Raw genomic sequence first — 26,066 nt, 5'->3', positions numbered from 1 at the left:
ATTTAATACAAAGCATGAGGTGTGCAGTGAGGATAAAGACATTTTCTTTGCCGACAGAAACAAAGTCAAAGATTAATGTATACTAAATGCAAATTTTCCTCTAATGTGGAAAAAGAAATAAGATCAGGCTGTGGGAAAATGGTTTTCTCTTCAGTATGTGACCCACAAAACTCACAAAATGTGATTTACCTTAAGAAATATTCAATGCAACCTTAAAAACTGTTCACTTGAAGGAAATGCAGCCATTCCTTACAATTAAGATGAATCAGGAGTCCACTTACTATATAGGTCACTTTGTAGTTCTACAGTTACAGACTGTAGTCCATCTGTTTCTCTACATACTTTGTTAGCCCCCTTTTACCCTGTTCTTCAGTGGTCAGGACCCCCATGGACCCTCACAGAGCAGGTACTATTTGGGTGGTGGATCATTCTCAGCACTGCAGTAACACTGACGTGGTGGTGCTGTGTTAGTGTGTGTTGTGCTGGTACGAGTGGATCAGACACAGCAGTGCTGCTGGAGTTTTTAAACACCTCAGTGTCACTGCTGGACTGAGAATAGTCCACCAACCAAAAATATCCAGGCAACAGCGTCCTGTGGGCAGCGTCCTGTGACCACTGATGAAGAACTAGAGGATGACCAACACCAACTGTGTAGCAGCAGATGAGCCATCGTCTCTGACTTCACATCTACAAGGTGGACTGACAAGGTAGGAGTGTCTAATAGAGTGGACAGTGAGTGAACACAGTGTTTAAAAACTCCAGCAGCACTGCTGTGTCTGATCCACTCGTGCCAGCACAACATGATAAAATGAACAATGAGTGTAGAAACAAGGAGGTGGTCATAATGTTATGCCTGATCGGTGTACGTCATACCTGCTCCCAGGAGTGTAGGACCAGTTTGTCCATCAGAGCAGATGTGGCAGTACAATAAGCTGCCTTGCTTTTACTTTATTCCTTTCAATGCTTTTCAATGCTGAGATCTACCTCATCTCTCACCTGAAATCCTCACTGACGCCAAAAAGCGAACAACACTCTCTCTTTCAAGGACACACCTTCTCCTTTTCACTCTACCCAAAAGAGGGCCTATCAAGAGGAAATAAAAAGCATTTTCACCACACAAAAGCCAGGCAATTCATTATGTGACCGCATTCCACAGAATACAAAAGACATTTCGCAGCTAACAGCTGTAATATGTACCTTGCTGCGGTGTGGTACCCTGCAATTAGAGCTGACTTCAATTTCTCATTTCTCCAGTGTTAATGGGGAAATCAGCATCTCAAAGGCTTTTTGGAGATTTCGTCTTTCGTGTCAGCACCGCAGGGAGACAGTTTAGCTCAGCCTCAATCGCAGATGGGATTTAAGAACCTGAATTATTTCAGAAAAAAATCAGGAGAATACATTATTGGAGGATAAACCCTGTGAACCAATACTAAAACAAAAAACTGAAGAAACTCAAAGCAAGAAACCTGAAAATTCTCCCTTAGAAACCAGGATACACTCGCATGGTTACCCTTGTTGTTCAATAATGTGTGTATCTTATGGGGTATTTGCTTTGTAAACTTCCATTAAGGCTCAGTCCACTGTGCTTTAAAAGAAAAGGATCTTCTGAGTCCTCTAAAATTACTCATTCTACAAAAGATGATTGACTAGGAACCTTCAGGACATAATAACTCAGTGGTGCATAATAACAATAGATCGCTGTTGTTGGAACAAAACCTTGTATCTCCAAAATGGTAACTTCACAGGAGAAGGAAAAAACTTACTTTACCTTTAATGTAAGTCAATGGAACCAGACTTTTTTCCAAGTCATTTTGGGCTGTTTCTATTGGTCCATTCTTCATGATATTTACACACAATGTAAAGGACAACCGGCACTTTCAGATTATGTCAAAAACTGAAAAATGAGGTTTTGTTCCGACAGCAGCGATATATTTGCCTTAACAGGCAAATATACACCGATCAGGCATAACATTATGACCACCTCCTTGTTTCTACGCTCATTGTCCATTTTATCAGCTCCACTTACTATATAGGTGCACTTTGTAGTTCTACAGTTACAGACTGTAGTCCATCTGTTTCTCTGCATACTTTGTTAGCCCCCTTTTACCCTGTTCTTCAGTGGCCAGGACCCCCATGGACCCTCACAGAGCAGGTACTATTTGGGTGGTGGATCATTCTCAGTACTGCAGTAACACTGACGTGGTGGTGGTGTGTTAGTGTGTGCTGTGCTGGTCTTAGCGGATCAGACACAGCAGTGCTGCTGGAGTTTTTAAACACCTCAGTGTCGCTGCTGGACTGAGAATAGTCCACCAACCAAAAATATCCAGCCAACAGCGTCCTGTGGGCAGCGTCCTGTGACCACTGATGAAGGACTAGAGGATGACCAACACAAACTGTGCAGCAGCAGATGAGCTATCGTCTCTGACTTTACATCTACAAGGTGGCCTGACAAGGTAGGAGAGTCTAATAGAGTGGACAGTGAGTGGACACAGTGTTTAAAAACTCCAGCAGCACGGCTGTGTCTGATCCACTCAGACCAGCGCAACACGCACGAACATACCATCACCACGTCAGTGTTACTGCAGTGCTGAGAATGATCCACCACCCAAATAGTACCTGCTCTGTGAGGGTCCATGGGGGACCTGACCACTGAAGAACAGGGTAAAAGGGGGCTAACAAAGTATGCAGAGAAACAGATGGACTACAGTCTGTAACTGTAGAACTACAAAGTGCACCTATATAGTAAGTGGAGCTGATAAAATGGACAATGAGCGTAGAAACAAGGAGGTGCTCATAATGTTATGCCTGATCAGTGTATGCCAGTTTACACCGGACTGATGTACGCAGGCCTCAAGTGCAGTCAAACATTATTCTCTTCAGCTCAACAATTTAAATTATGTAAATGTTCCAAACATTAGCAGCCAGGCTATAGCCAAATATGATGAACGAACACCTTCTTTGAATGTTTATTGCAGAGGCAATGACTTGGAACAGACTAAAATCAAAAAACATTTGAAAGAAAAAAGTTGTCGTTAGTCATGCTCACATCATCATCAAAAAGCTGAGTCTGTGGTGTTTCTGGCAAACGCACTGACACAAAACAGTGGGGTACACAGTGCCACCCTCCAGTCCTGACAAACTATCTCTTTCTCTGTATTTCACACTCACCCATCATTATAACACGCAGTAAACACACAGGGACTGCATCATCAAAACAAGTGCCTTCCCTCTCATTCAGAGTCGTCCAAACCCATCCAAGTGCGCGGCATGCAAACGAGAACACAAACAGAGCAAGCGAGCACACTAACGCTGCCTTTTTATCAGACAGACAGAAGAAACAGACTGCATTTACAGTGTGTCTTCACTTACACTGTCTCCACCATGCAATCAACACCCTCTGGTTTTCCCTTTGGGATAATTTTGCATGCCTGAGTGCTCTTTTTCATTTCTTTGCATCATTGTATTGTGGACTGGGGCTGAGAATCAAATGCCTCATCATAAAATGCAGAACGACTCTGAGCAAAGTACTGACTGGCCGATTACACTGACTGATACTGAGGTATCACATATTTACTGGTACTGGTAAAAATCCTGATTAATCACTTTCATATCAAAATTGCAATTTTCAAATCACAAGAGCTGCAATTTTGATTGCGTACTACATTTTTTAATGTTTTAAGTTTAAATTTTAAGAAAATGTAATCTAATAATCAAATAGTTTATGAACGAGCATTCTGTTAAACTATGTTCAGCATTCAAGCCTCAAGTCTGAAAAAACTGATGTGTTGGTCTTCTTAGGGGAAAAAAAACAGTCTGGCCTACTTTCTACAGCATAATCACACTTACATTGCATTTGCAATGCTGGTCTGAAAAATCCCAGTTACACATTTTCCCCAAATTGTTCAGCCCTATTTAGAGGCCTGTTTTACACCAAGGCAGACACCTCTGCTGTTAGACAAAATGCTCAGATTAAAGGATTTGATGATTTCAAGACTGCATGCCAGTTTTTGTGGGGACCGAATACTTGAGAGTTACCACATGCTGACTCTTATTACAGTAGCTGGTAGGTTTAAACACAAAAAGTCCATCAAGGTCAAAATAAAATAAGCATGTACAACCCCATTTCCAAAAAAAGTTGGAACGCTGTGCAAAATGTAAATGAGAACAAAATGCAATGATGTGCAAATCATTTAACCCGTATATTTAATTGAAAAAAGTAGAAAGAAAAAATATCAAATGCTAAAACTGAGAAATTGTATTGTTCTTGAAAAATATATGCCCATTTTGAATTTGATGGCAGCAACATGTTCCAAAAAAGTTGGGACGGGGGCCTGTTTACCACTGTGTTGCATCACCTCTTCTTTTAACAACACTCTGTAAGTGTTTGGGAACTGAGGAGACACTGCTGTAGTTCTGAAAGTGAAATGTTTCCTTGTTCTTGCTTAACATAGGATTTCAGCTGCTTGACAGTTCGGGGTCTCTCGTATTTCAAGTTTCATAAAGCGCCAAATGTTATCAGTGGTGACAGGTCTGGACGGCAGGCAGGCCAGTTTAGCGCCTGGACTCTTTTACTACAGAGCCATGCTGTTTCAAAACATGCAGAATGTGGTTCGACATTGTCCTGCTGAAATAATCTAGGCCTTCCCTGAAAAAGACGTCATCTGGATGGCAGCATATGTTGCCAAAACCTGTAAATATCATTCATTATTAATAGTGCCCTAACAGATGTGCCAGTCACCCAAGTCTTGTGCAGTAATGCCCCCCCATACCATTACAGATGCTGTCTTTTGAACTGTGTTCTGATAACAAGCCTGGTGGTCTTTAGCCCAGAGGACACAGTGTCCATGATTTCCAAAAAAAATTTAAATGTAGATTCGTCGGACCACAGGACACTTTTCCACTTCCCCCCAGTCCATCCCAAATGAGCTCAGGCCCAGAGAAGGCGGTGGTGTTTTGAGGTCCTGTTCATAAATGATTCCTTCTTTGGGTTTTAGAGTTTTAACTTGCATTTGTGGATGCAGTGATGAACTGTGTTCACTGACAGTGTTTTTCAGAAGTGTTTTTAACCCCTGCAGTAATTTCCTTTACATAATTACGTCTGTTTTAATTTTACCTGATTTTCTCCCTAATTTAGTCGTCTCCAATTCCACCCGCTAGTTAGGACTCCCCCAATCACACGATGCTATCAACGCTAGGAGGGTGAAGGCTAACACAGGCTTCCTCCGAGACCTGTGAAGCCAACCACCGCTTCTTTTCGAACTGCCGCTCACGCAACGTCATTGGACAGCCGAACGCGCTCGGAGGAAAGCGCCAACCGCCAGATCTGTTATGTCAGCTAACAGACGCCTGCGCTGACTAGCATCATGCTGAGTGATGGGGAGAGAAGGAGGGGCCATCCTACCCACCCGGAGAGAGCGAGGCCAATTGTGCTCTCTCGGACTCCCGGCTACGGACGGCTGTAGCATCACCAGGGATCGAACTCGTGATCTCCTGATGAGGCCAACGCTTAGATGGTTGCGCCACTCGGGAGCCCCATTATGTCTGTTTTTAATGCAGTGCCACCTGAGGGCCCAAAGATCTTGGCTAGCCAATACTGCTTTTTGGCCTTGTCCCTTGCATACAGGGATTTCTCTGGATTTTCTGAATATTTTAATGTTATTATGTACTGTAGATGATGAAATCCCCAGGTTCTTCGCCGTTTTACAATGAAAAACGTTACTCTTGAATTGTTGCACTATTTGCTCGTGCAGTCTTCAACAGAGTGGTGAACCCCTCCTCATCTGTACTTCTGAAAGACTCCGCCTCTCTGAGATGCTCTTTTTCTACTCAGTCATATGACTGACCTGTTGCCAATTGACCTTCCAGTGTTTTTTTTTAGCATTACACAACTTTACCAGTCATTTTTTGCCCCCGTCCCAACTTTTTTGGAACATGTTGCCGCCATCAAATTCAAAATGGGCATATATTTTTCAAAAAAACAATACAATTTCTCAGTTTCAACATTTGATATGTTGTCTTTCTATTATTTTCAAATAAATATAGGGTTTAAATGATTTGCACATCGTTATATTTTGTTTTTATTTACATTTTGCGCAGCATCCCAACTTTTTTAGAAATGGTAAAGTCCAACATTTTTTATAAAGAGAACGGATGAAAAATAAGACAATTCTGATCTAATTAACAGATTGCAATACTGATATATTCAAATTATTTAAGATTTTGTGAGTTTCTGCTGTTTATTTATCACGAAATGCAACAATGTGAGACTCCACAGAGCTACAGGTGTGAGTTGTCGTCTCTGTTTCCACTGAGAGAACACTAAGCTCAACTGGCTGCTACCTCTAGACAACTGTGGTGTTTGATGCCTGTGCTTTGTTTTAGACTGGCCTCAACGGGTGGCCGATAATTTAACACAGCAGGGATGGACGTGAGCAACACAGAAGCCCCCACATTATGTAATTCTCTATCCTAGACTACTGAGGATGCCTTGTTTGATTTCAGTGTTTTTTTTATTATTCGTCATTAAATGCACTGTCCTTATGTGCCTCACTAACACCTGTTGTTTTTTCATACCGTCTCTATTGTTGGTGAATGTGTTGCCTCCTGTATCATGTGTTTATATTCTATGATTGTAAAGCAGCAACTGAGACTTTAAAACCCTATATGACAATTCACAGTTCACGACTGAAAACGATGAAAACGGTTCTATGTTTAGTATTCAGAACAGAACATATGACAGGGTGACCATATCTTGTTATTTTTAAAACCCAAATAAAGAAGGCGGCAGGAGGGTGGCACAGGCAAATGTCAAAACGAAAGCGAAGCCAAATCCCACACAGTTTAGGCAATTTAGAAATCCTGTATTTTTTAGGTTCTATAAAGAGGACATATCCTGGAAAAACAGGATGTGTGGTTACCCTAAAATATGAGGTCACAACACTTGACATAATTTTAAGAAGGCCTTAGCAGACCTTGAGTCTTCAAATGGAAGTAGGTTGAAAGAGTTACTTCATGAGCACTGATGATAGCAAGAAGCTGAAGCATTTGCTTGGTTTGTGTCTGTTTTTTGCACTCTATTTAATGAAATAAGTAAATATATATATATATATATATACATATATAGACATACATACATATTTGCTAGACTTGTCTGACTTTCAACAGTCTGCAGGCAATACTCTCCTACTCTTTAATTCCTCATCCTACTACTTCTACTTTTTATGGAGCGCAACAATCATTTTCGTTCTTTCCACTGAAAATGTTAAAAACAAACAAATTATTGCTGGTTTAGTTGAATGCGTAAATTCATGCAAAGCATCCACGTCACCTCATCTCAGAGCACAACAAACTGAAGCTAAAAGAGCAAAGATGTCTCTGAAGTCACATGTGTGGGAGCACTTTCAATTACTGGATTATAAGAAAAATGCACAGTGAGAAATGGTATACCGTAGGTTGGCATATCATGGAAGCATAACATGTTTGATGAAACGTCTCAAATATGTAAGGTTACTGAACCTTATCTGAGTACTGGCATGTGCCCAATCCACACAGCCTCCAAGTCAGTGTTCAAAATATCAGTACAGCAATATATCGCTGTTGTTAGAACGAAACCTCGTATCTCCAAAATGTTAACTTTACAGGAGAAGGAAAAAACATACTTGACTTTTAATGTAAGTCAATGGAACCAGACATTTTTCCAAGTCAGTTTCTTTTGGTCCATTCTTCATGAAATTTACACACAATGAAAAGGGCAGTAGGCTTTTTCAAATTATGTCAAACACCGAAAAACGACAAAATGGAGACACAAGGTTTTGTTCTGACAGCAGCGATATGGTGAATGAGTGTGTGGAGATATACGTACTGATCCCGTAATGGCTGTATCTGTAATTATGTGAGTGAAACAGATACTTCAAGTTGGAGAATGTGACATTTTGCAGCATCCAGCATGTAGTAAACATACTCCAATAGTTAGTGTTTACTGTTTGTTTATTATTATTATTATTTACATAAAAAGCTGTGTTCAAGAAAAAAAGGTCCAGTCCTGTCTGGTTTTACTGCAGCCCCTTTTGTTCCTGGAGAAACTATGTTGAGTTTATTCTTTAGTTTATCATCTGCTGCTGTGCACTTTAATGAACTGAGTATTCTTTCTTAACTGTAGTCAAAGTCTGTATGATCAATTTTAGCCCTGTACTTGTGTTAGTTTCACTTTAGGAGCTGTGGTTTAATTTGCAAAGTGAGTTATTAATTTTTAAGCTTGCTGCCATTAACATTTTGTTAACATGTTTGTAGTGCTGTTTTGTGTTAAAAACTAAGCGGATGATGTTAAAAACTAAGCGGATGATGTTAATCTGCTGTACGTGATCTGTGTCACGTATTACTGACATTCATTTTTGTTGTTGACTGATAGTTTAATTACCCCAGACTCACACATATCAGTCTCTGTGCGCTCTGAACAGCACCTCAGAGTGAACCAACCACTTCTAAAATATAGTTCTTAGAAGCCCCCTTAGCATTATTAACGTATTCATTATTCGTGCATTTTTTGTACTTTATTAATAGGTAAGCATTAATACAAGAAAATATGTCATCATCACTCTTCCCAACCTTATGTATTTATTCGTCAGTACTGCAGTTTTACAGGGAGATTCACTCGAAAGAGGCCCTGAATATTCTGCAATAACTCTCGCTAGGATGAAGCAATCTGAATGAAACAACATGCAATGTGCTCCTCAGTATATGGAGCTTCGAACAACCCGGGATCCCCTGCAACGGAGCGATGAGGTAGGCGCTGGACAGCCACCGCAACGTTTAACCTCCGTTTGCAACTTACGGGTGCATCCCATACCCCTTCATGTGTCTGGCAGAAAACGGAGATCACTTCCAGCATCGCATGTAATGCAATCAATTACACATACATTAAGGTATGTAGCGGATTTGTTTGGTTCAGATCGCTTCATCCTAATGGGAGTTACAACAGAATATTCGGGGCCTCTTTCGAGTGAATCTCCCTGTAAAACAAATTTTAATGTAAATATTGACCAAAAATGCCTGTTGCACATACAGTGTGTTTTGTATTGCATTACATTGCATCATTTCAGGACACTTGCATTGTGATACGTATCGTATCTTGAAGTTACTGACAATACCAGCCCTAGTCAGCTCTGTGACAAAACCACAGGTGGGAAAAATGGCTCTTTGCTTACTTTTCTTTTCTAATTAAACAGTTTTGCATCAAAAACATCTCTTTAACTCAGCATTTAATTAAAACTCCACGTCTCGTGGTTTTTATCTTTTAATTTGATCTGTCATTTTATTATGATTCTAAATTAATACGTATATTTTTTTAGAACTGTTTTTTATCACCTGTCTTTAAAGCACTTTGAGCTGCCACCTGCATGAAAAGTGCTATATAAATAAAAATTATTATTATTATTATTATTATTATTGTGATTATTATTATTGACAGCACAAACAGCAGATCAGAAAGAAATCAGTTTTTAGCACTGTATCAGAAAAGGTTCCTCTCCACACACTGTTACTACAGTGCAGGAAATGCTTTGCAACAACCACACTGCACCAACAAGATAACCAAATGATAAACAAATCATCCATCCATCCATCCATCATCTAAACCGCTTATCCTTCTGGGTCGCGGTGGGGTGCTGGAGCCTATCCCAGCTGTCATTGGGCGGAAGGCAGGATACACCCTGGACAGGTCGCCAGTCCATCGCAGGGTAAACAAATCATTGTTTTAAATATAGTTTAGAATGCTGTAGAAAATGGAACTGTTTGATTTGACTGCATCTTTATGGAACTTATGCTTCCCTCACAAGTCAGAAGGGCTTGTAAGGCGTGCATCGCAGCCTGACTGAACCAAAGCAACGATTACAATGGAAGAAGTGTATCTGTTCTGTTAGATGAGCAACTAAAATGCTCAAAATATTACTGTTTTTAAGGGTGAGTTGGGTGAGCTTGGGAACAATTATTAAAGTACATGTTCAGAAATATCAAGTACTCAAAGCTTGTAAAATGCTGTACTGGGCCAGCTCTAGTTATCAGTATCATGTCAGTTAAAATCAGTATCGGTACTGGTTAACAAACGCTCTTATCGGTCTGGCCCTACTTTGCAAATATCCAGTAACCTCAGCTATTAGCTTTTCTGGTTTTCTGTTAATCTTCGCACACTGCTTCAAACACGCCTATGAAGACGGATGAGGCTATGAAGCTCAAGCACACATAAACTTCTGCCTGCATGCATATGGCTGAGAGCATTAAAACACTCACAAACACCCACACACACACACACACACACGCTTTGGATACACTTTAAAAAGATGCATGAGCACGATGAAACGGCTGAGGAACTTCTTACGTTCAGCATGCACATTCAGGCTTCAATAAATTGTGCTGATGGCCGTGGAGCAGCAGCATTTCACACCCTGCATCACGCATCCGAGGGCACGCGCGGCCACATCTAACGGGATTAATTCCCCCAGACGGCCTGCGCGTTCCCCGCTAGTGCCACACACACCCCACCCCAGGCCACACAGTGAGAACACCTCAGCAAACTCACTGAGCTCACATTGTCCTCTAACGCCCTGAAACTGGGGTTTCGCGTTATTGTTTGAATGCTGCCCTATGAGCAAAGCTGGATGATAAACTGTCTGGTATGGGTGTCACACCATGATATTAATTTTCAGTTTTAGCCATACTGATTGAATTTTGACAGCACTGTATTCCGTAGAACAGCAGTGTTCCTGCTGTCAAGCAGTTTTTTAGGCTTTTCACCAAGACTACTCTGTTATGTTCCGTTCAATATATATATATATATAAACTTAATAAACAGTAGGTTTCCTCTGTTAAAATCTCATTTCTGACTGGTTAACATTTACAATACCATGCAATGTTCCCTTTGGTAATAATTTGAAGGGCCTCTATCCTACATGTTTTTTATTTTTTCCCCCTGAGGTACATTTAAAATGTTTCTGAGGTTTTATGAACCAAAAATAGTCAGAAATCATTTTCACATAACCCTTCTCCAAACTCTCTTTATCCCTTAGAATTAAACAGGATCTTTTTGTTACTGTGTCTTTAAGACTGATATATGTAAATGACCACTGTTCTGGCTGGCTGTTGTGTATTGTGCTGAAATACTCCTCATAACAGGGGTCGGCAACATGTGGCTCTTTTACTGCCCTGTTGCGGCTCCACAGCAGTAAAATAAAGCTCTGCTGATCGTTATAACACACAGTTCCAGCACAGTTTTCAAAATAAATCATCTTGAACACTGGAGTTGGAGCTGGGCGATATGGCCAAAAATGTTATCACGATAAACAAAATTCATATCGTTTGATATCGATACATATCGCGATAAATGTCAAATCATTATTTCTTTCCAGTTTGAAGGCTGATTTTTGCTCCTGGGTGGTTATTTGCTGTTTTAAACTATCCTTTATGGTCTGAACACGACAAACACTCAAACAGTGGAACATTTCACAGATCTGTCATGGGAGAGTGGGAGAAAGTGTCTGCTGAGCTGTTTTTACCAGCTGGAAAAGCACGGCTATTTTGTAATAGTCATAATTTAAGAAAGAAAACAGATTATTTGTAGCTGGTGCCAAGCGCTCGGCTACCCCGCTACAAACGACATCACAGTATTCAGACACCAGCCAGCGATGACTGGATTTCTCTATACTATCGTAGTAGTTTGAGGGGTGAACTGCAAAATATCAACACCAGACAGAACTTAAACTGAAAGCGGTGCTTTTGTGTCGTGTTTGATCTACAGTATCATCAATTCTCCGTGTTGTGGAGTGACGGAGTGCTACTTCAAGTTAGCCAGCTGCTAAAAACAGCTAGCCTGGAAAGCTAGCGCTCTCCCGCTCTCTTATCGCCCAGCCCTAACTGGAGTTAATGTATAACTGCTAATTCACCCTTTAACCCTGATGATCGGTGCGCAGACTGCCGGTCACCATAGCAACACAGACGGCAGTCACGCCTCGCTAATAGCTAAAGAAATGGAAAAGAGAAAGAATTAAGACAAATATATAATTTGGAGACGAATGGACTTATTTGCATTTATAATCACTCCAGCTGGTTTCCAAATATGTTTAATCTGCAACGAGTCAGTTTCTCATTCTCCAGCTTCTCGTTTGAATTTGCCTGTTCCACCTTAAATGGTGCAGCAGTTACCTTCTGGCGCCTCAGGCACCATTTAAGGTGGAACAGGAAAATTCAAACAAGAAGCTGCGAATGAGAAGCGACTTCAGTCTCGCAAAAATTCAAACGCTGGGGGACATTTTACAAAAAACTGTTCAATTTTTGGAAAAGTTTCTTGCTGGAGATGTGAGAAAAGTAGCTATAGCTGAGCTGAAGCTTAAAGCAGAGCAAAGTAAGTCTATTTTCTTATTATATGTTATCTTATATTTTTAGCCAACACATTGGCTAAATGCTAGTACATTAGCACATACTGAGACATATTTACAGCCAAGATGGTAAAGTGGACATAAAATGTTGTAGCTCCCACGGTGGTTTGTTGAAAGGACAAAACTACTCTTCTTAAACCCCCCTGCAACCCCTGCCTTATAACTTTAGTGAGAATGGGTAGTTAGCAATGTTTACATACTACATCAAGCACTTTTATTTAAAATAAGGGAAGATTATTCAGTTTTCCATGATTAAGGAAAGAAAACCAGAACAAAACAGTCCAATTAAAACAAACAAACAATCAAAACTTTATTAATGCTAAATGAAAGCTTTAGCGCAAGTTCTGCCAGGAAGACTCCAACGCTACGTCACTCATTACCCTGACCAATCACAAGCTTCCACCTGTCTTTAAAATGACTCGACTTACACAACTGCTTTGCTGCTTTCAGATGCTGACGTTTCGTCGTTCCCCTCCTTCCTCCCCGCCGCCACCAGTTGGTCCCCGCTCGGTTGCCCAGGGGGTATGCTCCGCCCCCTGCCGTCCCTGTACGGCAGGATCTGCGAAGCTCTACACGTCAAAGGACCTGGGCTGATGACGGGGCCCGCGCCGAGGACTTTAACTTACAAAATTTTGTTATCTATGGAATCGTTAAATACTATTAAACTATTTTCCTTCCTTCACGTTCGTCTCTGGAGTCTTTCTGGTAGAACTTAAATATCTTCTGATACTGTAATGTAATATATATATATATATATATATATATATATATATATATATATATATAAAATAATGTACTATGTTCTATGTTCAATTTTAACAATATCACTCAACCCTACCTGAACTTTATCGACATTAGGTTCACTATATTTGCTTTCAGTTTGTGATCATGCTGTTCATGATCACATGTTCTACACATAGTACAACATGATGGAACTGCAGCTCAACAGTCTGAGGGCAACTGTGAAGGAGCATCTCCCAGCACTACATATGAGGACACAATTCATGTGAAGCAAGTTTTGGCCTGAACTATTTGATGGGTGTTTGTTGTGAGCACCAGAAAGAAAAAACGCTTCTGTGTGAACGTGTCTGCAAGCATCTCCCTGAAAGTGAAGAGAGAGGGCAGAAAGTCTACACGAAGACTCTGTTTGTTCAGGAAAGATATGCAGCCATTAAGTCAATGAAGGATAACATCCAACAAATTATCCATGAAATAGAAGTATTACAAATATCACTGCCACGCTGCCATCCTTGCTCACTGGAGGCAAAAAGCAGAAATATGACATTTATATGTAAGCATTTGTAAAAATAGATGCTAAAAATGCAGTTTTTTTAGTTAGCCTGGGGTACCGGCATATTTATTGACAAAAGCACTGAGATATTAATGGAAATATTAGATGAGGGTACAAAGGGGTTCTTTAGGTCTGTTCTACCGGCATTTAAATGCCCAGATAAAATAAATAATGCATTGTTTTTCCTCTCTTTTCAGCACAGAGCTAATTGAAGTTCATAAAGGAACCTTGAAGAATGAAATTTTAAATTGTAAGCACATTTCGGGGCACACAGCTTCTTTAAAAAGCAGGCACACATTACCATGAGAATACAGTACCAGGCAAACTTTACCATTAGAATAATTAAATGGTTGAGACGTAAACAAAAGTCATTAAGGGTGGTTGGATGTGAAATGCTGAAAGAAACTTGTCAAGTCACAATTGTTCAATGCTTAGCATTTAGTGCCTCTGAAAGCAACACTACAGAGTTACTACATTAACCCTTGTGTGGTGTTCAGGTCTGTGGGACCCATTTTCAATGTTTACCAACAGGAAAAATGATGATTTATTATTATTTCAACCTCAGATTCTTGGCCTTTGCTCATTTTCTGTGAAGAACGTATAAAATAACCCATTTTCAGTGTCTTCACTCTGTTCACCCCCCACACATTTATATTACACATGTGGTGTTGGGTGAATCTGCGGGGAGTAAAAGTGTGGAGGTGCTGTGTCCTTCACTCTGTTCTCCTCCTACATGGCCTGCTGTTAGTGTGTGTGTGTGTATATATGTGCTTGTATATGTGTGCGTGTGTGTGTGTGTATGTAAGGGTGGACAACATGGACAGGCTGCTGACTGGCTACAGCTGCTAAAGGAGAACCCTACGCTGGACACTTGTGATATTTTAAACATCTGGTATTTTTTACATAAATTGTTATGGCTGTATTGATTTACAAACCAATAATGTGGTGGGTCCAACTGAGTAATACAAATATGAACACCACACAAAGGTTAAATGGTTATCAATAAGTGGCCCTGATGCATGAGACACTGTTCTATGATAGTTTAGAGATAAGGTTTGGGCTTAAAACATATTTTTAACCCCTTAAAATTCCAGCCTTATTGCATACTAAGAATTATTATTCAGTAATTACGTGGACTACAATGCAAACTGGTTGAGCTCTTCTTAGGTTATAGAGGTGTGTAATAAAATGTTGGGTTACAATACATTAATGGCAGAGAAAGGGCTACATGCTGGGACTTGTACGGCAAAACTGTCTACAAAGAATCTGTCTACTATTTATCGCTAGTTTACCATCAACATTATATACAAAAACTCAGAAGACATACATAGGATCACTGGTCATTTTGGATAGCAAATAAAATGGTAGCGGCATTCTCTTTTTGAACTGGTGGCTGGCAGATTTACTACTGCTCTCTGCTCTAGAGGCAGACTTGCCTTTAGGCTTCTTGATGGAGTATTAAGCCATAATGTGGCAGGTTATTGGCTTCAGCACCGCTCTGGACACAAATCTATTACATGTTGCACCGGGTTGTGTTCCCATTAGGCTGGTGTCAGGTGCAATGGTCTAGACAAGTCAGCGATTCTTGATTTAACGCTCTTGGTAGAGTTCATGATGATTAGTTTTGCTGAATCAAAAACCATCACATTTTCCCAAAATGACTAATACTTAGTACTTGATATTTTTCCAGTGTGTCAGATAGAAATGCTCTAATTATCCTGCCAGCCTAGACCACATACACCAATGCTTGTTTGGCGAGTTAGGGGCCTTGAAAAAGAGCTACTAAACTAAGCATGCTCAAGAAACTTTCAGAAGCTAGGTGTTACGAGAAAGAAATATAAAATAAATCAATGCCTTATATTTCAGGTCTATATTTCATTAAAGAAATTACTGAGCTGAATTATAGGTTAGCAAATTCAGACTAAATTATTCCTGAATCGTAAGCACTCTTATGCTGGTTATTCGCACCCCTGAGTCTTTCCTTTACTGACTCTATAGACAATTACACAATATGCTTTAAGCTAATGGTGTTTTATTCAGCACAGCCATAAGGAGGTGCTCCTCTCGCTTTCCGATCATGCTTTCTCTCGTGATTTAGTAATGTGTAGGTATGAGATGAGAATACTAAGCATAACAAGACACAAGCACAACGGCCAAACTATGTAACGTCTGCACTTTTCGTGCCCATAAATGTTAAATCATATTCTCTATGATTCCTTCACTGACTGTAAATGTATTACATGATATTTGAATACTACTTACAGCCAAATGTACTTTTGTTTCAGCTTTAGTTGTGAAATGACAGAGAAAAATGTCATTTGAGATAAAAATGATTACAGTAGACATATTTAAAAACTTCCTACAAAGAGTACTAAAGCATTTAATTAAAACCTGATTGCACTTCTTCAATATCTGTAAATCTACAGTCTGAATAGTGATGTGTTAAACAATAACACACCTACCTGTGTTACCTATTTTAGCATATGTCTGTGTTACTTTTAGCAACAAAGCAACAAAAAATGTGTTACCCATAAATAAGCAAAGAAATATTTGAAATGTTGTTTTTATGTTGAAAGTAACACAAAATGTGTTGATCCTTAACTGAACACAATGTATTGTTTTAAGCACCTCTGCATTTTTCATAGCGCTGAAAGATTAATTGTTTTTAAATCAAAACCACAATTTAAAAGAGTGCAACTTTCAAACCACAAGACCTGCAATTTTTATTATAATCTTATAGTCTGTTATCAACATCTTTGATAAGTTGCAAGTTTTGAATAAAGAAAATTTAACCTAATAACATCGGGCTGCTGAACCGCTTTTAGATCAATTCGTCTTATCAGAAGCAACCAAACATCCATGTGCTGTGACATCACAACCACTATTAACTGGCAGGCTGTTGTGTTATTTAACTTAGATATTGTGTTAAGCCTTCAAGCCTCAAACCAGAAAAAGTATACTCTGGTGTTCTTAGCCCAGAAAAAAGCAATATATAGAAAACAATTAAAAGCATAATCACAATATTGGTCAGAAAAATCACAATTACATATTTTTCCAAAATCGTTCAGCCCTAAATTTTCATACAGGAGTTTGATTAACACTGAGGCGCTTTCATCTTAATGACAAATGGCAATATGTCCACAAGGACAACATCTCAAAGTTCTCAATGTACTCTATTAACCCTTGAGTGGTGTTCAGGTCTGTGGAACCCATTTTCAGTGTTTACCAACAGAAAAAATGATGCGTTTTATTATTATTTCAACCTCTGATTTCTTGTCCTTTGCTCATTTTCTTTGTAGAACATATAAAATAACACATGACAGTGACTTCACACTGTTCACCCCCTGTACATTTATATTACACGTGTGGTGCTGGGTGAACCCGCGAGGAATAAAAGTGGGGAGGTGCTGTGTCCTTCACTCTGTTCTCCTCCTACATGGCTGCTGTAAGTGTGTGTGTGAGGGTGGACAACATGGACAGGCTGCTGACTGGCTACAGCTGCTAAAGGAGAACCCTACGCTGGACATCTGTGATATTTTAAACATCTGGTATTTTTTACATAAATTATTATGGCTGTATTGATTTAAAAAACAATAATGTGGTGGGTCCAGCAGACCATTGAGTAACAAACACCAACACCACACAAGGGTTAAACATGTTATAAAGAATGCTCTACACATGCTGTGACCTACTAGGATCACTGTGTCAGTATGGAATATGCGTGAAATCAATGTTATTAGTCCAGTGAAGACATCTCGGCTTCAACACCTCAAGAAGTATGAACACGAGATAAGGAATGGAGATGCTGTGCAATGATAGAAGAAGCCAGTCTATGCTGTCTGGGCGAAAATGCTGTTCTTGCTAATAAAATCATCCGTGCTGAGTCAACAGCTGAACTGGCTCATTCACAGTTAAAGTGAATCAAATTCTACACTCTGCCCTCAAACAAGCTGAAAAACCGTACGGAAAGGTGACGGGTTAGTCAGAGAGGAAAGACACAGCTGGGGCAAAACTAGGCCGCACAAGCAATATGTCAGCCTCTCTGTTTCAGATGAAGTCCAGTCTTTTGGAGAGGAGGGTCAAATCAAGCCTTGGCTAGGAAAGAGGATTAATGTAGGTTGTTAAAACTGCTTTAGGGATTTACAGGACGGTGGATGCAGGCAGGCACTGGCGGTCATCAGCCACTGTACTGTCAGGGGGCTTTTCTCAAACACAGCACAAGGAGGCCGTCCACAGATGGCCAAAGTGTGGCCACAGCTCACACTATTACAATGAGTATGATGATAGGATGCATGTTTCTTTCTCAAGTATGTCAACATTTCAACCAAAAAAGTTGAAAGGACATGTACAGGGGTCGGCAATGCGGCTGTCCTGTTGTGGCTCCACAGCAGAATTATTATTATATTTTTTTTTTTTCCAGGTAAAAATAAAATAATCCTCCTTTGCAGTAAAATAAAGCTCTGCTGATCGTTCAACACAGTTTAACAATAAATGGTCTTAAACGCTGGAGTTAATGTAGAACTGCTAATTCACCCTTTAACCCTGAAGATCAGCGCAGACTGCTGGTCACCATAGCAACACAGACAACAGTCTCGCCTAGCTAGTAGCTAACAAAAAAGCAAAAAGAAAGATTTGAGACGAAATTCGATAATTTGGAGATTAATGTACTTATTTGCATTTATAATCACTCCAGCTCATTCGCCAGCTTCTTGTTCGAATTTTCATGTTCCACCTTAAATGGTGCAACAGTTACGTAGTTAGTTACATTCTGGTGCCTCAGGCAACATTTAAGGTGGGGCGGGAAAATTCAAGCAAGAAGCTGCAAATGAGAAGCTGACATAAGCCGTAAAAGTCGAACATCGAGAGACATTTTACAAGTAACTGTTCTACGTTTGAGGAAAAGTTTCCTGCTAGAGATGTGAGAAAAGCAGCTATAGCTGAGCTGAAGCTTTAAGCAGAGCAAAGTAAGTCTGTGTTTTTGTTTATACTGTATTTTTAGCCTGTACAAGGATGAAATGTTGGACGGTGAAACGTTACTTCAATAAAATGGACATGAAATGTTGTGGCTCCCAAGGTGGTTTGATTTTTGTTGAAACTTGACAAAAAAATGTTCTTACTAACTTTTGGGTTGCTGACCTCTGGACAAGTACACAGCAACTGTGGCTCTAGCTCGCAGGAAAGGTAAGACTACGCTAGTATTGTGGCTAATAAATGGGTTTTAATAGTGTCAAATAGTAGTTAATAGTGTGAAAAGTCTTGATTTTCTTAAAGGGCTCACAACATGGAAACCAAATCTTCCTTGCTTTTTTCTTTATTTAAATAAAAGAATTGATTTAACAGTTAAACAATGTTTACATTTCAAACCATTCACTACCCAGTCCATACAGTCACTGTCAGATCTCCAAAGAGATAACTTTACAGGAGAAGGAAAAACATTCTTAACTTTTAGTGGAAGTAAATGTAGAAATAATTTATTCCAAGTAATTTTGGAGCAGTTCTATTGGACCATTCATCATAAAATTGGCACAGTGTAAAGAGCAGCTAGTGATTTCAAATTGTGCCAAAGAATGAAAAACCACAAAAATGGAGATACAACGTTATGTCCAGACAACAGCGACAGACTGAAACTGAGCTGTCTTAAATTCGTATTTATTTGACGTCAACCAACACATTTTTTAAACACGCCTCTTCGGCCTACAGCAGTTTAGCCCCGCCCATCCACACTGACATTATAAGGAGTGTTTCAGCACAAACTGCTGAACACAATACAGGGGAGTCAATCAGTACAGAGGTCATTTACATACAGTCTTAAAGGAACAGCAACAAAAACAGCCTGACTCATTGCAACGTTCTGGTACCCAATCCGGGTCCTTATGTACCTGCACGTTTGACCTGGTCAAAACACGGCTGATTTAAAATGAGCTGAGGTCGGTCTGTTAGAGGGAGGAAAACACTAAAATGTGAGGACAGGGCTGCTTCAGGACCAGGACTGTGAACAACTGCATTATGAATTATTGTATATACATAAACGAATTGTAAGTAGGCCACAAAATCTACTATGAGCCTCTTACATGCAGTACAATAAAGATATACCAGTGTAGTATATAAAAGTTGTGAGGAGAGAGAATTTTAAAACAGAGGATACATGTTCTATTACCACACTACTCTCCACACACAAAAAAGCTGTTAAAACAATGAGGATATGTGCCTCACTTTAACCCTTGTGTGGTGTTGATGTGTTTGTTACTCAGTGGTCTGCTGGACCCACCACAGTATTGTTTTTTTAATCAATACAGTCATCATAATTTATGTAAAAATACCAGATGTTTAAAATATCACAAGTGGCCAGCGTAGGGTTCTCCTTTAGCAGCTGTAGCCAGTCAGCAGCCTGTCCATGTTGTCCACCCTCACACACACTTACAGCAGCCATGTAGGAGGAGAACAGAGTGAAGGACACAGCACCTCCCCACTTTTACTCCCCGCAGGTTCACCCAACACCACATGTGTAATATAAATGTGTGGGGGGTGAACAGAGTGAAGACACTGAAAATGGGTTATTTTATATGTTCTTCACAGAAAATGAGCAAAAGACAAGAATCTGAGGTTGAAATAATAATAAATGACTTTGGTAAACACTGAAAATGGGTCCCACAGACCCCAACACCACACAAGGGTTAAGGCATTTTTAAAAAGAAAATTATGTGTCCCATCTGTTTAAACTGATACACTGTTTTGTGTTCGTGGGTTTTGTATATTATCTTCACTTCACATCTTATAGTACTATTTGTACTCCAATGAAACAGAGAGAGAGAGAGAGAGAGAGAGAGAGAGAGAGAGAGAGAGAGAGAGAGAGAGACGCTAAGAAGCTTTGCTACAAAACAAGCAGGGCCGTTTTACCAGTTTAAAACCAGTAACTTCTGTCCGCTGTGAAGGAAACTCACCTATTCGGAGAACCTGCTGCTCACTGAGGTCCCACTTTGCCATCACGAAGAAAAGCAGTAAAAACAGCCTCTTTCGTCGCTCCATGGCTCCGTAATCGAAACCTGTGGTGAACTTCATGCCACAAACGCCGCTCTCAGTCTCCAAACACCTCCACTGCCGTCCGCTTCCCGCCCTTTTCTCCGCGCCTCGCGTGCGTAATTGGACACATTATTCGAGGCGCGAGGCTCTGATCCGGTCAAACACACCCCATTACAGGCGCCCGTGTCCCGTCTGACCTTTGTACTTCATTTCGTCCGAGAGAAAAAGCCCACCGACCGACCCCCCGGAGCCCACCGCCGGCGCGCTCGAGCTACTTGTGGCGCCGCGCGCGCGCGCAGGAGTGGAGGAGAGCGCGCGCCCAGTCAAGAGGATTATGGTGAGTTACTTATTTATTTATTTATGTCCTCTCTGCCCTTTCGCTCTTTTTTGTAAAAGCCTGACCAGCGGTTGCATCATTTCTGACGGTCCTCTTCGTCCGTCTCAGCGACTTCAAACGGCTTCGCCATGACGGCCGCTGATAATGGGAGGTCCTACCTGCCGCAGGAGAGGAACACGGCCCAGCACAGCCACCTTCACCTTGGACTGCCTGGTCAAGGAACCAATCACATGAACGCTGGTGTTCAGAGCTGAATCAGTTCAGTTCAGTTCAGTTAGGAGAGCTGAAGTTCCCATGTGTCCAACAGGACACTGTAAACGCCTGGCGGAGCTCAGGATGAGAGAGATGAGACAAGCCGTGAGTGTGGGGTGGAGAAGGGCGCCATCTGTTGGACAAATGTCTGAACTACTTGTAAATTTATTTAGAAGTATAGTCACTACTTTGTCCTCCTGAGACCCAGAAAAATAAAGAACAGCTTCTTTCATTTCTCATTTTTACCCCTACCCCTTGTTTTCGAGTGTCACCCTAACCCCTTGGAACTGAGTTACAGGGTAGTGTTGAAATCTTCCCTCTGAAATGGGACCCTCAAATAAAAAGAGCATCACTTCATTAACAGCTACCAGCGCTGCTCTGTAGGCGACCCTGCCAGTCTGCAGTGACAGCAGAGGAGGGTAAAGTTCAGCTCCTCACTGCTGGGCTTTAGTTACATTTAGGGCATCATATGCCTTCAAAGAGGGGGGCAATTATTTATTATCACCCACCCCTAATTCTTCAGTGATATGAAGCTGAAGTCAGATATTCACCAGCTTCTTGTTCGAATTTTCCCGTTCCACCTTAAATGGAGCAGCAGTTACATTCTGGCGCTTCAGGCATCAGAACTGCTGGACTATTTAAGGTGGAACGGGAAAGATAGCTAGCTAGCTACAGAGACATCAGCATGCTATTAGAGATTTGTTATGCTTGTTATGAAGAAAACGACCATAATACACTGAAACGACATTAAACTAAGATAATACAGTGGTTATCGTAATTTTAACAGAGAAAATTCTCACATTTGTAGGTTTCTTTGGTCTCTTGTTCAGCCGTCTTGCTGTTTTTTCTTTTTTTTCTCATAACTCTCTGTTTGGAGTCGCTGAAATACCTCTGTTTGGAGGATCATGTAGCCCCAACACTTCACCCTACCCCTCTATCTCAACAAGAATCAGGACACCCCACCCCTAGACGTGAACGCGCAAAACGGAGGGCTAAGGGCGAAGTGGTAGGGAAGAGGGGTGAAATGGGATTGGGCCTAAGACTGAGATATCTTTCATTTTGCACTAGTATGTTTTTATATACTATCTCATTGTGTTTATATTTCTTTCTTTGTCCTTATTTATCTTTATTTCTTGTTCATGTCTTTGCTGTCAATTCTAAAGCTGCTAAATGGTTTTTCATTGTTTTTAACAATGACAATAAAGATCTATCTATCTATCTATCTATCTATCTATCTGTCTAAAAGTTTGATAATTTCATTAATTTTAAGATATAATTAATCTATTGGCTGAACAAAAACTTGTCACAGTGATGGTTTGTCCGTTATAGTGACAACACACTCTCAGAAATAAAGGTACTAAACTGTCACTGGGGCAGTCCCCCTCTTGTCACTGGGGTGGGACCCCTTAAGGCTCCATCTCAGTACCTTTAGTCAGGGAACATAACTGAACCATAATCCACTGAAATGATATGTTCTAAGCTGTACTGACTCCACTCACCCCGTCTCGTCTCCAGGCTTTTATTTTACTGTTCTGTTTTAAAACATTCGGTTATGAAAAGGTACAAATACGAACTTTTCACCTGGGAAAACTTATTTAAGGTGCACAAATCAGACCTTAAAACCACATTTACATTGCTTGACCCTTGATGAACGAAAATATATATCTGCACAGAACATTTATTTCTAACAGTGTAGTGAATCCATGTAGAGTTTCTAGAACTTACTGTGCAGCATAGAATGTAAATATGGTTGATGCTAGTTTCACATGTCAATGTGGCTTCGAAGTGGGTGACTGCAATGCATTTCTAAGGCCAACCAGAGGACACTGCTCCAAAAATTTCAGACCCATTTAAGGTCTTCTAGACTTTACAGCCACAAATAACCGAGAGCTAAAACCTGCAGCAGAAAGAGCCGCGTGTCTAGCACTTCCTTTTTCTAGCCAAAACATGAAAAAGGGAGCAAAGAAGTCAACTACACTGCAAACCACAAACTCCTTTTAGAGAACATTTGCGCAATCTCATATGATCTCCCCTCGAACGTTGGGCCCAATCGTCTCTGTTGCAATTGAATTTATTTCTAACAGTGTAGGACGTTGAATAGTAATTATGCTGATGTCATATTTCTTGTTTCCTATACTGCATCAGTCCAAAACTCTGCTGCAACATCAGCACCACCTTCAAAAACCTTGTCATTAGTCTTCAAAGTCCTGTACTGCTCAGAGTCATTCCAGGGCACCCAGTCAGTTTGGCTTTGGGTGTCATTTAGCAGCAAACTATTCCATGGTAGGGGTGAAGCTTAAGTATAAATGAATAGGGATGAGAATTAATTTATCTTAAATATTGAAATTTTAAATGTACAATTGTGTAAAATAAATTAGGACATTAAATAAAAGCTCAGATCCCGAGCTTAAATGCCAGCGCACATTTGTTCCAGCTGTCCATTTAGCAGTAAGAGTAAAGCTTAAAATACTGGCAGTGCAAAAAATGAGGACCAAAAAGAAAAAAATTAGATACACTAATATCACAATAATGTATTTAATCGCTAAGCTTGCATGTTGTTGCTTCTGACCCTAATTGGATCAAGAGGGGTGTGATCACCCTTTAATTTTTATCTGTCACAGGTGATACCATGAATTTCATCTAAAAACAGATTTGCTAAGTTCCAGTGTCCACCACAGAGGACATCAAAACAGTATACTGTTTATTATAACTGAAATATTAGAAATGGCCCAAAAAGACTTTGATTAAAACCTTGTAACATTAACTTCCATTGAAAGTTCCATTGAAAAGAGAGTTGATCCCGCCTTCATGCCTCTCGTGGCGGTCATCATTGTCCTCCCCTCTCTGGCGGCTGACGTCCTCCTCCTGCCGTCACTCGCATCCCTCGGCGGTGTTCGGGACTCGCTCACCGCCCCCCACTCACTTGCAGTTCTCCTCTCCCCGCTGTCCTCAGGGGGCTTCGTCCTCATTCGGAGTATGGGCCCCGCCTTCCTGCCGGCTCTCGCGGCCTCACCGGTGCCCGGGGGACGGGCGCGTGACAATACTACTATACTTTAACATTACTAACTGCAAAGTCAAATGCCCATAGTTTTTGTTCTGTTACCTAACATGTATACATACTGCTACAATCAGATACCAATATGTCCACTTATGCCCTCGGTCAAAGCGCCATTAGAGGCGGGTACCAACAGCTTAACAAAGCTTCGACTGACAGCAACCAATCAGGGTTGTGATTCGATAAGTCACCAGTCACCAGATTAGACCAAGCTTTCCTATCGGTCCATCAATTTGCCGTCAAAACAGGGTCAAAAATCTGCAGTTGCAAAAAGAAGTTCACACACACAGAAATGGAGACGTGTTCACGGATTTGTACTGTTACACTGAAAAACACCCGTTAACATCCAGTTAACATTGTTAACATGCAGTGGTCGTAAGAAAAAAGACCTTACATGTCGCTGTTGTCGGAAGAAAACCTCGTATCTCCAAAATGATCATTTTACAGGAGAAGCAAAAAAACCTACTTTACTTTTAGCGTAAGTCAATGGAACCAGACGTCTTTTTTTATAGAGTATAAATAACACATAATATGTAATGTTCCTATCTGTATGCTCAGCATGTCCTGCCTGTGATGGAAAATTCGCTTCAATCGTCAGAACTGCTGGACTATTTAAAAAATTACGGGAAAGATAGCTAGCTAGCTACAGAGACATCAGTTATGAAGAAAACGATCATAATACACTGAAACAACATTAAACTAAGATAATACAGTGGTTATCATAATTTTAACAGAGAAAATTCTCACATTAGTGGGTTTCTTTGGTCTCTTGTTCAGCCATCTTGCCATTTTTTCTTTTTTTCTCATAACTCTCTGTTTGGAGTCGCTGAAATACCTCTGTTTGGAGGATCATGTAGTCCCAACACTTCACCCTACCCCTCTATCTCACCAACAATCAGGACACCCCACCCCTAGACGTGATAGCGCAAAACGGAGGGCTAAGGGCGAAGTGGTAGGGAAGAGGGGTGAAATGGGATTGGGCCTAAGACTGAGATATCTTTCATTTTGCATCTCATTGTATTTATATTTGTTTCTTTGTCCTTATTTATCTTTATTTCTTGTTCATGTCTTTGCTGTCAATTCTAGAGCTGCTAAATGGTTTATCATTGTTTTTAACAATGACAATAAAGATCTTACATGTCGCTGTTGTCGGAAGAAAACCTCGTATCTCCAAAATGATAATTTTACAGGAGAAGCAAAAAAACCTACTTTACTTTTAATGTAAGTCAATGGAACCAGACGTCTTTTTTTATAGAGTATAAATAACACATAATAAGTAATGTTCCTATCTGTATGCTCAGCATGTCCTGCCTGTGATGGAAAATTGGTGTGTTTGTTTACAGCCTGTCTGTTTTTCCTCTGGAGTGGATTTATGGTGGAGAACAGGTTTTGGGAGTGTTGTGTTACTGAAATTCTGAAAGCTGTCTTTACAGAATGATGGAAACTTGTTGTGATTATGTCATTTCTGATGTGGGAAGTTGCCTTGGCCTAGACTACAGTGATTGTCAGTGGACAGTCTCCACAGAGAATGTAATGCAGCCCAAGGCCAAGCCTAGTATTTGCTCCCTGGTCACATTATTAGTCTATCTTGTCCACCTTGCTAGAGTACAGCTAGAGCAGTGCTCAAACTTTTTGTCTTAGGGGGCCAAAGTGCAATGTTTGTGGTGGGCTAAAGGGCCAAAAATA

The 26,066-nt window shown here is 40.5% G+C and overlaps 1 protein-coding gene across 1 annotated transcript in view; it reads right to left on the bottom strand.

Annotated features, from left to right (window-relative positions):
* grik1a (glutamate receptor, ionotropic, kainate 1a) overlaps nt 1–20,965 on the bottom strand; it is an 84,251-nt gene extending 63,286 nt beyond the window's left edge. The window contains exon 1 of the mRNA XM_036595257.1: nt 20,658–20,965. Within this exon, the coding sequence (XP_036451150.1) occupies nt 20,658–20,775 (118 nt within the window). The 5' untranslated portion in view covers nt 20,776–20,965. The remainder of the gene's footprint in view (nt 1–20,657) is intronic.
* Between the last annotated feature and the right edge of the window lie 5,101 nt (nt 20,966–26,066).

This window comes from Colossoma macropomum, unplaced genomic scaffold, assembly GCF_904425465.1.
Source record: "Colossoma macropomum unplaced genomic scaffold, Colossoma_macropomum, whole genome shotgun sequence".
NCBI classification, from domain to species: Eukaryota; Metazoa; Chordata; class Actinopteri; order Characiformes; family Serrasalmidae; genus Colossoma; species Colossoma macropomum.
The sequence above is the reverse complement of the archived record's forward strand: the minus strand, read 5'-3'. Positions and strand labels throughout refer to the sequence as shown.